Genomic DNA, 15099 nt, shown 5'->3' on the forward strand with positions numbered 1-15099 from the left:
AGGGTTGTATATCTTATTTTCTGACACGCAAAAAATGGCACCCAAGATAAATTTATTTTCTGCTCGAGTAAGCCAGTATCACATTCAAGTCACTCTGTTAGTTTAATCAGTTGATTTCCACAAGACTCTTTGTAACGAAAGGCATGTTGGAGCTCAAAAAGAATGTTACTTTAGCAAGGTTTGCAGAAACCTTGGAGGCAACTATGTGTTCTAGTGTTTTACATAATATGCAAGTTAATAATTTAGGCCGCTGCTTGGCGGGTCACTGAAGATTTGGGTAAGCAAATATGCCATCGTCTAGTCTGCTGGAATAGTATAGCTCTCAGGGTTGCAATCCCACGTGACTTTTGGACAGCGTACACGCACAGAAACGACATATATTTGTCTTATTACAAGACGAATTTTCATACGGAGACAGCAAAATGTGCTATCTTCCGCACGAAACATCTTTCATCAGTTCTCAGTATCTTTCTCAAACACTTCTCCTAAATGCGAAAGTGTGTACGTTATCTTCGCAGTTTTCCACGAAAAAGCAGCTGGACCGTCTGGCACCCATACACCCAAGTTAACGTAAACAAAAGTAGAAATGTTTCAACGTTGTGTCCTTCAGTGGACATCAGGCGATTTCTAAACTATTTCAAGTGCTACAGGAATGCAAGAAAGACTTGGTTGGTGCTCCTTGAGCACATGCAGACTAGGCAGATGCTTATACTAAGCATGGATGTTAAGATAAGTTCCATTTACCAGGTATTCCCATCCATCAGAGATTTGTCACACTCCCATGCATAAATTTTTAATCATAAACACTCGACGAGCATGTTTTTTTCTTTTCTTTTTTTAGACGTCGACTTAAGTTATAAATAGGATATGGGGGGTGGGTGGGGGAGAGGGGGGAAGGGAAGGGCGGCGGAGCATATTTAATAGCTCAATAATCTCAGTCACTCATACCATATATCTAAAGTCAACAGAACCGTGGACTTTTCTAGTACAACGTACTTGACTTATAAGATTAGGCCCTGGTCTATGCTTAGATGAAAGATACAGTCTAGAAATGGCACAGAGAACAAAGAGCAGGATGGAAACACAGAGTCACGAATGGGAGATTGTAAAGTCATTTCATGGTCATCTATCTATTCAGCAGCGTTACAATTCATGGACATCCCTTCAGCAACGTAAAGAAATCATAGAAATCCCTTCGGCAACGTAAAGAAATCATGGACATCCCCTCAGCAACGTAAAGAAATCATAGAAATCCCTTCGACAACGTAAAGAAATCATGGGCATCCCTTCAGCAACGTATAGAAATCATAGAAATCCATTCGGCAACGTAGAGATATTATGGGCATCTCTTCAGCAACGTAAAGAAATCATAGAAATCCCTTCGGCAACGTAAAGAAATCATGGGCATCCCTTCAGCAACGTAAAGAAATCATAGAAATCCCTTCGGCAACGTAAAGAAATGATGGGCATCCCCTCAGCAACGTAAAAAAATCATGGATATTCATTCGGCAACGTACAGAAATGATTAATATCCCTTCAGAGCATGACCATCCCTCCAGGAACGTAAAAGATCATGGACATCCTTTCAGGGACGTAAAAACTCTTAGACATCCCTTCAGCAACTTCAGGAAATCAAGAACATCCCTTTAGCAACTTGAAGAAATATAAACATACCCAGGGTTTCCACTGGCCCTACTAGTATTTTTTTTTCGCCACAAAATATCGATGTCAGTGATGTATTTAAGGGGGAGGGGAGAGAGGTGTATTCTCCAACGTATTGCGCATGTTGCAACAATTTGTCATTTTTATAGTTTATTTCATTATAGTTGTTTAAACTTTTATTGGAGGTGGGGGTGGGGGGGTCAGGGGACCCTCCCCCTGGAAATTTTTGAAATATAGGCATGAAATCATGGCCTCTGGTGCATTTTTAGGTCCAACATTTTGAGGTAATGGAGGGGTTAGTACCCTCTTGATGAGAGGGGATCAGGGGGAAAATTATGAAATATAGATATGGAATGGTGGCCCCTGGTGCATTTCTGGGTCTAAATTTTGAAGAAAAAAAATTATTATGATAACTTCAGCAACAAAAAGAAATCATGGACATCCCTTCAGCAAGTGTCTAGAAATCATTGGCATCCCTTCAGCAACTTAAAGAAATCCGGCGTGAAGTAAGCAGTATATTTTCGTGTAGAGCAGTAACAGTAGAAACAGCAATATTACCGCTATTACTGCTATAACTTTACAGCAGTTAAATAGCATTAATACTGCTGCTACTGCTATAACTTCCTGCAGTAGTAGCAGTAATACTGCTGTTACTGCTGTTACTGCACTACTGCTAACTTCTCGCCCATTTAAAGAAATCATGAGCTTTCCTTCATAAACGTAAAGATATCATGACATCCCTTCAGCAGCGTCAAGAAGTCATGGCCATCCCTTCAGAAACGAAAATAAATCATGGCCATCCCTTCAGCTACGAAAAAAAGAAAAGAATTATCGATTCACAAATAGTATTACCTTTTAAATCTAAACGCTAATCAAAGAATTCCCAAAACCACCATTTCAGATGATACCCCTTACTTCTTTCTTTCCTAGGATCACCCATCCACATATCAAACATTGGATCTTAAGACCCCAGACAATCTACTGTTCGTTCCAAATTATTCATATCATTTTTGTGTACTGTAACTAAATTTCCATTTTTATATGACAAATATTATGTGTTGAGTATACAATATGGCATATGTAAAACCGTAATACACACACGCTATAGAAATAACAATGAAGATTATCAATTTTCTCAATTTTCTTGAGCAAACATGCATGTTATCGTCATGGAAAACACAATAGAACATCATGCACTTAATTTGTCGTGCGTCTTTGAAGGAGGTATCGAACTGAACTAACTTATCCCTCCATATCTTTTACTCTAGCCTGGGAATCCAGTCTGACAATTTCTAACTTTTTGTTCTACCTGCAAATTGAATATCAGAAACTCGATGAATGCCAATTAACACTAATTAGCGCAAATTAAGGTCTCTTCTGACAAAGCAAGAATATTATCAACGGCTTCCCAGGTTACATTTACTTGGGCAACAGCAGGAATTTGGTCTAGTGCAACGGTGTCTACACATCGGACTCTTTTGGCGCACCACCTCAAGTTTACGCGATGGTACCAGTACTGTAGTGCCTGCTGGTTTACATTTGTCACGGAAGCTACTTTCAAAGAGTTTTTCTGATTTTCTCTACTGTGAGTGTATTCTTATATTTTTGAAGACCCTTGCCAATGTCATATATAATTCTGGGTAATAAGGTAGCAGGTTTGGTAAAAAAAATCTGTTTCAAACATTATGATGTCACACCAAAAGATTTCAGTCTATATAATCTTTTTTTTCAATAAGATTATAATGTAAAAATGCAGAGAATTGTAATAACCTTGGTTTCAGGTATAACTGATATCAGAAAACTATATCTTAAATTTTTATTTCATATTCAGTCAATGAACCACTCTTCCAAAAATGTAGTTTTTATTTTCTTTTTATTGTTATTATTTTATCTGTCTGTCACTCTGTCCGTCTGTCTGTCTTTTCGTCCGTCCACCTACCCACCATCCGTCCATCCATCCATCCATCTACGTACAAATGTATTGATATTTGAATCGATATTGGCCGAAAGGACCATGTTCTCATTAACACAAAAAGAATAAAGAAAATAAAACCTAAAAATTCTTATAGAAAAATTGCTGACTAGTTTAAAACACACATAGCCAATATGTAAGAGTTTAGGACCTGATTTTAAGCTTTGGGAGTAATGTGCAAAGCATCACTGTGCGTAATATAGAAAAGCAAATGCCGTATTTATTCTTAGACTATAAAATACTCAATTTTAAACACATTTATTAACCACAAGTCAAAACATATATGTATGTCTGAGAACGGACATGGAATGAGGTCTTGAGAAAGAAACCCTATATCATTATATTTCATATGATATCATATATTACACGTCGCGAATTTAGCTACAAAAATCAATTCAAAGATAATTATTTAATACGAAAGATCTTCTACAGGAGAAATTCATCGATTACAATCATATATATATGCCGACAGAAAATCATAAATATCTGTCCAACATAAGTTATACCAGCTTTAATATAGTTTTACAGCCCATATGTTACAAATGTCACAGATCAATAAACGCGAATGCTCATGCATTTTAAGTGTAATGTAAATGTTAACTACATCATTTTCGTGAATTTATTTATTTATAAGCACATAATCTGGAATATAGTTGCAATTTTTAAGCTTTATAACATCTATGTAAGGATTTATAGGTATTCTCATTTCTGTACTATATGTGTGTATATTTGGACACGTATCAATCTTAGCTTTCCTATTAATATTTTAAACGCTCGTAAATAGTGCCGACTTTACATTATATGTTTTAAATGTAGCCATTATTTAGTATATAGGTATGTGAAATGCTAGCTGGAGTACAACTTCACACAGCTGGATATGAAAACGTGTCAAAATAAATCGAAGAGTGTAAAATATATTAAAACCGTATCTTGAAAAATGTATCATCAGGATAAAAACGGATTAAAAGAAAGTTTGAACTATTTCAATCGATGTTTTGTGTTGTTTATATCTGTAGTTACGGTATCAGTGCTGTTTCTTTCCTACCATTCGCCAACAATGAACGTAAAAACTAGTGTACAACTGGCCGTAGATCACCTGACAAGAGACGTCACTTCCGCTCGTAGCACCCTGGATCAGGTGAATACCTCCGGTCTAGCAAATTCTAAAAGTGCATATAAAGAAATCATTACTGTGAACTCTTCAGATATTGAGAAAAACCAGATATTGGTCAATGAAAGTAAAAAAGTTAGTTACAACCCGTGAACAACGTTCAGTATCAAGTTTGTCAGCTGCATGGAATTCTCGTCGACATATGTGGAATTCCGAAATCAGTGGGATTAATCATTCTTTGACCATATTTATGTATTTTGCAATTGTGTTTTATTGATAGTTTACAAGACAACGAAATGTTAACATAAATTGCTATGTACATGTTACAGAAATAGAAATCTACAGAAAAAAATAAGAACGAGACAATTGTATTTCACCTACCTTGGTAATGCATTACTAGTGTACCTGTGCTTGAAAGTTCAATAAATCTTTTAATTTTTATGTCAAATAAAACATATAAAGCAGCGGTCCATTTAGATGTTATGCGTAAGAACAGTCTCAGAAAAGTGCTGCTTTCAGTTCTACACACGATCTTGTACATCTCGAGCCACAAAGGGAGTTAATTGTAAAACCATGAATGCAATAATACGTTTCTACTGTGTTAATTTATATATTGAAACCTTCGGAAAAATATATGAAAGAAAAACAATATCGAAACAAAAAGACATATGTTCAGGTCCATAGCAAAAAGCAATATGAGCCTTTGTGATTGAACAGCTGTTTTTTTTTTTAAATACAGTGTGTGTATGCCGTTGAGCTACGAATATATTTTTCGCAGAGTAATGTGTATTAAATTGGTTTGCTAAACAAATAACAACCGTCCAAATTCGGTGCAATATATCGTGTATACTTAAAACAGTTATAGGTTATAACAAAGATGTGTAGACTGGACAATCAGTGGTTTGGTTGATGCTTTAAGCGGCGAATTTAAATGCCCATTATGTCAGTGATGTTGATGAAAACTGCTATATGGGGCAATATTTTCAGTGACCTTTTTCTGTATTCATAAAACAAACTGCAAGGAATGAAAGGAAAGCAACTATTAAGGTGTTCATGGCGTTGACAAAAATGTCTTTATTTTCTGTTTATCTTTAACATTGTACTGTTATTGTAAATATGATGCATTTTAATATAATTTTATTCATCTGGAACATAAAAGCATGTATTGATGGTTATAAACCCTATAATCATTTTATATATTCATACGATCGCGCTCTAATAAATTCACCGCTTGAAATAAACATCATATAGTAACTGATATATATACACTATTAATGAGCCATATCCCAGGCCCGGTGTGCCTAATATCAACTGGTATATAAGGCCTAAAGGGGCGTCCAAAAATACCATGAATTTCTCTTTCTATTTTGCTACATTTTCAAAATATGATAGATAGGAACATACTGAATTTGTTTACTTAAATTACGGACATCAAAGCATGAGCATTATGCATCTATCATTCCTAAGGCAACGTCACTATCAATAAAGAGGCACAGAATGTCAAATTGTATTGCTGTCGTATCAAACAAATTTAAGCAGTACTTTGTGCGATTACATGTCTTTCAATGTTTCTCGCCATGGATTACATTTTCTACAACTTGCCCCAACAAATAGAAATTGTGCATAATGAACAAATAAAATTTTCGCATAATACAGATTTCTAATCCAGCCGTCATGATTGACGAAATGTGATGTACCGATCAAGACCACGGAGCTAACGTGAAAGTTATTGACTTCGCGGCCCCTAAGCGATACTCTCCTGGCCGCTTTTAAACCTCCAGTATCGCCGATAAAATGTTTTCTTCAGCCTTAGGGCATTGTACTGACACTAAACAATCTTATCTTTAGTCACAGACGTAGTCCTAACTTTTGACTTAGGACTATTGTTTTTCTCTCAAATTGAATATAGCAAACTATATGGCATTATACCATTTTGTATTTAGAAGTTTGCAAGTAACTGCCATTAAGTATAAGGAATTCGGCAATTAGCATGATGCACCTGTCCTCCACACATACTAGTCTTCCATACAATTCAGTGTTGTGTAAAATATGATGTGTGTGTTTGTGCGTGCGGGGGTGCGTGCGTACGTGTGTGTGTGTGTGTGTGTGTGTGTGTGTGTGTTTGTTCGAGTTTAGTGCCTTTTCCAAATATTTCTCAATCATACAAAGGATGCAGTGAGCGCAATGCCAAACTTTATAGTGCTGCCTCACTGGAATATCACGCCATAAACATGTGACATGATACCCCAACCAGTCACACAATTCCGACACTAGGCTGACCGGTCCTAGTACTATCCTCTTAATGTACCAAGCAAGGAAGCTACTGGTACCATTTTTCAGGTCTTTGGTGTAACATGACCAGGGATCAAACCCATGACCTTCCTCACTTGAAGCAGCAGCTCTATCATTAGGCTACTGAAGCGGTTGAGGCAGAAAAGGAGATGTGTGTAAGCAGGCTGTAAGCTCAGTTGGTAGAGTAAGGGGTACCGAGTTTGATCCCTAGACTGACTGCACATTTTACTCACCCTGTAATTGTGTGCCCAACGTGGGACCACAACTGTATTTACTACAAGATAATTATGTCCCATTAGAAATTCGAGGGCGAAATTTATATAGCTGGAAAGTGTGACATGGTATTGGACTTGATTCATGACTGCAAAGGGGAGAATGGGACAACTGCACTTTACCAGTACACACTTTCAATAAATATTCTCCATTTGTTCTTAATAGGGCTACTGCCCCACAGCCTAGTTTTTCTTTTTTTGTTTATGACTTTATTGTTACAATTTATCTGCGTGATTGTGAATGGTTAGCTCAGTTGGTAGAGCTCTCGCCTTCTAAGCAGGGACTAACTGAACATTTTCTAACCCCGAGATAGTAAATTGTGAAATAGAAATATCATAATTTTGCTGTGTACTAATTAAATGGCCTTAGAATAAGTTTAAGGATACTTTGGAACATAACTGCACACAGGTCACAATACATTTTTTTAACATTGCAGTACGACTGTTTGTGGGAGGAAACGAGGAAACACAGGATAATAAAATGTCTACTGTAGTTGATCAATGTTGTCTTTAAAGTTTTGTATTATTCAAGACAATAAAGCATTTAAAAAAAAAACGTTAATCAATGTCCCAAGCAATTTTAGTATTATTTGGATTACTTCCCTTGAAATTAAGATAACCGGCTCCTCCAAACACGTCATGCTTGCGAACTCCAACACTGTGGCGTATATTGTACCGTCAGACAACCGCCATTTTGTTCCTTTGAGAAAGACTTTGAGACAGCCCAACCCTTTTCTCAAAAAGTCTGAGAAATATTCTCAGAGTGCAAGTTGAGATTTTTCTGAGAGCTTTTTAGTGAAAGCCAATCAAGATTTTTCTGAAACAAACGAAGGCGGTCGTTTTTGATTCTGGAGTGTTTTTGAAACAACCCTAGGACTATCTTAAGACTGTTCAATAGCAGTCCTAGACTTAGGATTGGTTTTGGTCATAAACTTAGGACTAAAAAGAATGTTTTTAAGGCTTTCTTTGAAACACAAAATTGTTGCACAGAAGCTTTATATATGCGACGTTAAATAAAGCTTACTCTAACTGTTACCTGTAAAACAAACATTGTTGGTGCTCCTTTGGCAGCCTGATGTGTACTTCCAGTGAGTAGCTTGGCGTGGCAGCTAACGATTGCTTCTAAAGTGAATAACTAGCACCACAAACAAAAAGTAAGCCGGTATCTTCAAAATACTAGTATAGAAACATTTAAAAGAACAATTATTTCTACGTGTGAGACAGATTTGTACTGGTTTTAGTGCATAATTCGACGAAATTCAAGGGTTCCTTAGGGACTTTGTCTTTTAATTATTTTCCCCTCATCATTGTCATATAAGACAATTATCGACATGTTTGCATCGTTTTCTATACTTTTGGCCTTATGTGCATAAAGTAAGTTGCTCTGGTATCTTTCGCCGGGGCTATAAAACTGAGTTTGGAATACAGCATAGCCATGGATATTTTTATATAAAATGATCAGAATCGATCAATCAAATATTCGAGATTTGAAACTGGTCTTAAAGCTCGCTTTTACAATCTCGGACCGCCTATTCGCTTTTACAATCTCGGATCTCTATCTGGAGTCTTTCAAAACCGTTAAAAAACAACTTTGCTATGGGTCACAAAGATCAAATTTATGGACAGAAGCTTATTATCTCTAAATATCCCCTTTCTGTCATAAACAAATTATTATGTCCAAACGATTAGAAAGTTCTGATTGTTCTTTTTTTTTTTGAGACACATTACAAAACATATATTGCTAAGTTAAACTATTCATTACAATTGTTAAGCCATGAAATATTTTCGTCAAAAGCATGACATACTTTAATAACTATTATACTTTTAGTAAAAGAGAAGCATTAAGCTGCAAATTTAATTCGGTAAACGCAGTTTCATTGCAGGGACAACGACACTCTAAATAACATTTTGTGTTCCAATCGAATTCATGTTAATAAAGCACAAAAATGATAAAACAATAAATTGATGCTTTATTAATTTAGAAGCCGGAATATGCAAAACATAAAGTTGCATCGGTATTTAAGTGGGCGTTTCATGTTCACCACCAAGTACAGATGCACTTGTTATCATAACAGTGTTTGTGATCATCACTGATACACGTGTAGCTGGGTAGGTTCAAGGCCAGACAATCATCTTTAGATGTGCAATCTGCAAGACAAACAATAACAACAACAAATGTACCTTTAAACACGTCACAGTTTCCTTTTTATTAAAGTAAGAACAACAAACATAGAATAAACATATCATTTAATCATATACAACACGGGGTTTACTTGAACTAACTGAAAACAGGTATGGGCTTCCGGCACGTGTATATCAATGAAACAAAAAATGTTTAAGTTGTAAAACTGTGACTTACCTTGCGATCAATTATAGTATATAAAACAGAAATAGTTTTTCGGTGTAAAACAGAGAACCGATGCATGACAGACGACATTGTGTTACGAGGTGCATAAACAGAGAGGGAGGGTCTTTGACGGCATTACAGACAGAAAGATATACTATGCAGTAAATGGCATTTCATAGACAGAACACGTTAGTGTAAGAATCAGAGATTCTTTTTACAGGAAATGGCAGTGTTAAAAACAGAGCATTGTTTAACCGGTGCCGGGTGTTATGGAACTGACCTATATATGGGAATTAACATCTTATGAAACAAAGATGGTTCATGTATAAACAGATGGACTTTGCGCTTTAAGGAAGTGTATGGAACACAGATGGCAGTAGTTCGAGAGAATAGAAAAGCTAATTATTATTCTATGAAATAATTTACGTTACATGGTAGACTGTGAAACGGCGAACGAATGTGGTCTAAGAAACATCGACGTTCTTTTGCAAAAGCAACAACAACAACATTAAAAAAGAGAGGCAGTGTGAAATATAATATTATACGAAGAAATATAGGACGTTATTGATGCCGATCAACATCATATCTATTTATCAATCTTTTGTAACTGTTCACAAGTTTCATCCGTAAAAAGCTTAATACAAAACCAATGCAGTATTGAAGTTATCATAATAGGGCCATGCTCATCTGAGTTTAGTTGCTTGCTTGAGCAAATTTCTTTGTTAAAGCTTCGAAAACAAAAACCTAGGTGAGTAGGTCATTTTAAAGATTAATCAGGACAACTACTGATATCTGGTATAAAATTAAACAGGTGGTCCAAATTTCTTTGCTGTAGCTTCAAAAACAACAAAGTAGGTAAGTAGGTCAGGGTTAAGAATATTAAAGATGAATATTGAAATCTGTATCAACAGTTATACATGTGGTCCAAATTTCTTTGCTGTTACTTTTAAAACAAGAAAATAGGCCAATAGGTCACGATTAAGAGTATTCAAGGTGTGTACAGTCAAATCTGCTTAAGAGACCACCTGTATTAAGCAAAAGCCTGTGTTATAAGACCATTAATTTTAGGTCCCTCTATAGTACGTTTCATATAAATTAAACCTGTATTAAATGACCACCTGTCTGATAAGATCACTTTTTTGCTCTCCCATAAGTGGTCTCTTAAAACAGGTTTCACTGTATTGGAATCTGTATCAAAAGTTATGAATGTGGTCCAAACTTCCATGCTGTACCTTCAAAAACAAGAAAGTAGGTCAGTAGGTCATAATTAAGACTATTCAAGATTAGTATTGAAATATGTATCAAACACTGTACTTGTGGTCAAAATTTCTTTGCTGTGGCTTCAAAAGCAAGAAATTAGGTCAGTAGGTCACAATTTAGACTATTCAAATATGTATCAAAAGTAATAAATGCGGTCCAGATTTCCATGCTGTACCTTCAAAAACAAGACAGTTGGTCAGTAAGTCTTGATTAAGACGAGTATTGAAATCTATATGAAAAGATATACTACAAAATCATGAAAGTACGTCAGTAGGTCATTAATATGTGTGTTCAAGATGAGTATTGAAATCTGTATAAAATGTTATAAATGTGGTCCAAATTTGCTGTACCTTCAAAAACAAGACAGTAGGTCAGTAAGTCATGATTAGGACTATTCAAGACGAGTACTGAAATTTATATAAAAAGTTATATTTGTGGTCCCAATTTCCATGCTGTACATTCAAAAACAAGAAAGTAGGCCAGTAGGTCAAGACTATGCAAGATGAGTTTTGAATTCTGTATCAAACATTATACTTGTTGTCTAAATTTATCTGCCATCGCTTTAAAACCAAACAAGTCTATGTAAAACAAGGGACAACCCGGGCGTGGTCTATATTGACCCCAGAGTCAGAGCCATAATTTGAAAAATCTTGGTAGAAAACCTCTAGAACATGCCACATACCAGATATCTAAGCTCAGGGCCTTATGGTTTCAGAAATGAATTTTTCCCTACATAAACCAATGTAAAAAAATCTTTTGATCTTGTGGCACAGCCAATTTTAACCCTAGGGTCATGATCTGAACCAACTTGATAGTTGACCACTAGACAATACTAAATACCAATTATCTAAGGTTTGGGCCTTATGGTTCTGGGCAAGAATATTTTTAAGACTTTTCCTTTATAAGTCAATGTAAAACAAGGAATCCCCCGGGCGTAGCATATATTGACCCCATGGACATGATTTGAACAATCTTGGTAGATAACAGCTAGAGCATGCTGTAACTAAATATCTAAACTCTGGGCCTTATGATTTAAGAAAAGATTTTTAAAAGGTTTTTCCCTATAAAAGTCTATCTAAACCATGGGCACGACGGACAGTCACTGACCACAATAGCTCACCTTAAAGAAAGCATGTGTTATCTCTGTACTGAAAGAAATATTTACTTAAGTTGTCCACTGCGCAGGTACATAGGCCGGCATCTTGAACAACTCCGGTCTCTTTGTGTTCGCATACTACATGGTACCCAGTATTGCATGCCGTGGATTTGCAATCTGAGGCGAGTGTACAACTCTCTGCGTTTACAAATGCATGAAAAATGCACACTGTGGGAAAAAAATATCAAGCTGACTGGATATCTAAGATTTATTACTATAAAGCATTGAAAGGAATGTCAGTCTAAGGAAAATATATTCGCTATAGATGATCACAGATGTGGTAAAAACTATGACTATTCTATTGTACATTTTGGTAAATATGATGTGAAGAGGTAAAGAGAATTAATATTTACCAAGGCAGTATCAATAGCTATAGCCAAGCAAGTATCTGTTAAATTAAGATTGGTATTGGAGTAAAAATTATGGTCTTGTGATTTATATTAGAAGTATACTCTTACTAAATAGCTTGTCGGTCAATAGTTAAAAGTACTGCCTACGGTCAAGTCAACTTTGCTGCCAATTAAGCTCAGCAGATATATATGCTGAATATAGACAAATCATTTAGTACAAAGTATAGACCGGCGATTTATGAAGAGTCATGAAATGATAAGAGTTTTTGCTAAAGAAAAGTCTATATCTCAACTAGGGTTAGTCAAAGAAAATTTATTTTTGATGTCATGTAGTATATTCAATCTGACAAAAGTACTTAATCTTCCCAACAGTTAGGTCTGACGACATCTCATTCTGTATAATCGAATTTTCAATAGTGGTATTTTTTTTCACCAGTCTATTTATATTTGAACCAATCAGACAATTTGTTTCATCAAATGTTTGGCTAATAGGGACTGGACTATAGATTTCGGCGAAAATATTTTTTCTTTAAGATAAAAGTTTTGTCATATTCTGAACATGAGCACTTGGTACATGAAATTTTGTTTCTGAACTATCTTTAAAAATGTTATATCAAGAAAAAATCACACCCAAGCCAGGAATCAAACCCGGACCGGCGCGGCAATAAAAGATCCTGCGTTCTTGACCAAATACACCACAGAGGAACACGTCCTTACCGATGGTTATATATAAAGCATTATAATTAAGGCAGTTTACCTCCGGTACCCCGTTACAAGTGCTTTTCAATTTTGAATGAAAAACAATAGGAAAAACAACTAATCCTGATGTGTTGCCATAAGCTTTCGTATCTAAAGAAAAAAATCAAAACATGAAATAAAAAGGAAATCCGTTTGTTTTACATGTAAAATCAAAATATCTTTCACTTATGAACATCACATCTCTACGCCACTCGTGAAAATATTACATCTCATGTTGACCGGTGAAAAAAAGTTTTCAATATTATACTGAAACAAACAAATATATCCTCTATGTACGCAAAACAGCAAATTTTCGTGAAAAATAAAGTCATGTACGCAAAGTAGCAACTTTTTGTGAAAAATAAAGCCATGTATGCAAAACAGCAACTTTTCGTGAAAAATAAGCCATGTACGCAAAACAGCAACTTTTCGTGAAAAATAAAGCCATGTACGCAAAACAGCAACTTTTCGTGACAAATAAAGCCATGTACGCAAAACAGCAACTTTTCGTGAAAAATAAAGCCATGTACGCAAAACAGCAACTTTTCGTGAAAAATAAAGCCATGTACGCAACGCAACAAGTTTTGATTTACAAATGATATATTCAATACAGTAATTTGTCGTTAAATAAAATCATTTTGTGGAGTTCAGATGCGATGGAAGTATATCACGAGGTTGTTTTCCGAGTGATGTGATAATACGCATCTGGGTAACAATAATGATTAGATATCCAGCGGGGCGTAAGAAATTTTGTAATGGGTATATTAGGTACTCCTTATTTATTTTTATTTTTTTAGAAACACCATGATACGGAGAATGAGGATCGGACAGTAGATTACATATTTATTAAGTTTTGTACGTTTTTTGCTGGAAAAACAAGAGAAGTCATAAAACAAAGTCAAATAACATATGTAAACTTGTATAACCATTTATAAGACTATAAATTAATACATATTTTGTCTACACATATTGCACAAATGACAACAATTTTGGAAAAATATTTTCATGCGAAGAAGACTTTAATGCGAATGGGGCATATAAATAAGTTAATGAAAATGATTTTATAACCTAAACATGTGAATATGTTAATACATAAATGTTATATACTGACAAAAACATCAAAGAAATGTAAATGCAGAAACTGTTAAAATGATATGCCAATGTTCTTATTTAACTCCATCATGTTTCGAGCTGAAAGATGCCAAAACAATGTCACTCACCGGCAATGGCCACAAGTATCGAAAATATGACTGCTTGACGCATAATTTAGTAAAGAGATCGTTTATCCGATAGCGCCGAAAGAACACTGATTAGAGAAAGAAAACTTCTCAAATATACATATACATATACATGCTTATGTGATAAGATATGTTATTATGTACTGATCTGCGGCAGTGGACACGTGACTAACAGAAAACACATCTTAAGATTTTAAAGCCATGCAATTCGGTCTTAAATCGACGATATTAACTTACCCCTCACCAATGTGGGTTCGAGCCTCAATCGTGGCGTTGAATTCTTCACGCGAGGAAGCCATCCAGCTGACGTACGGAAAGTAGGTGGTTCTACCCAGGTGCCCGCTCGTAATGAAATAATGCACAGAGAGTCACCTGGAGTCTTCCTCCACTATAAAAGCTTGAAAGTCGCAATATGACCTATAATTGTGTCGTGCAAGGTTAAACCCAACAAAAATAACAACGACAAAAAATCTATATATTTTTCTACACGAGGCGTCATGATTAATTATTTTTGACATTGTCTGAAATTTCTGTTTGTTACATATCTTTAAGCATTGAGCAAAAGGTGCTGAAAAGTCTGCATTTAGCCTTGGAATTTATAAATATTCATTGTACAAGACAAGAAGCTTGCATGACTTGTTCTCACAATAACAATATGAAGCAGAAATGAGCCGCACCATACCATGAGAAAACCAACATGG

General features: G+C 35.5%; 1 protein-coding gene across 1 annotated transcript; it reads right to left on the reverse strand.

Moving 5' to 3' along the window:
* Positions 1–9261: 9261 nt before the first annotated feature.
* On the reverse strand, positions 9262–14518 carry LOC123540999 (serine protease inhibitor Cvsi-2-like). The gene is made up of 3 exons (XM_053527507.1): positions 14381–14518; positions 12082–12240; positions 9262–9457 (listed from the first exon to the last, which is right to left on the reverse strand). Exons 1-3 carry the CDS (start codon positions 14421–14423, stop codon positions 9348–9350), a joined length of 312 nt encoding a protein of 103 aa, XP_053383482.1. The 5' UTR covers positions 14424–14518; the 3' UTR covers positions 9262–9347.
* Positions 14519–15099: the final 581 nt, after the last annotated feature.

The sequence above is a fragment of the Mercenaria mercenaria genome, chromosome 16 (assembly GCF_021730395.1).
Source record: "Mercenaria mercenaria strain notata chromosome 16, MADL_Memer_1, whole genome shotgun sequence".
NCBI classification, from domain to species: Eukaryota; Metazoa; Mollusca; class Bivalvia; order Venerida; family Veneridae; genus Mercenaria; species Mercenaria mercenaria.

Bases quoted from the DNA above. Each gene is read 5' to 3' on its own strand.
- LOC123540999 (XM_053527507.1), bottom strand. From the start codon at position 14,423: ATGCGTCAAGCAGTCATATTTTCGATACTTGTGGCCATTGCCG. The intron at 12,241-14,380 runs GTGAGTGACATT...TTTTTCCCACAG, and splicing joins GATACTTGTGGCCATTGCCG to TGTGCATTTTTCATGCATTT. The intron at 9,458-12,081 runs GTAAATATTTCT...TTTGTCTTGCAG, and splicing joins CTGCGCAGTGGACAACTTAA to ATTGCACATCTAAAGATGAT.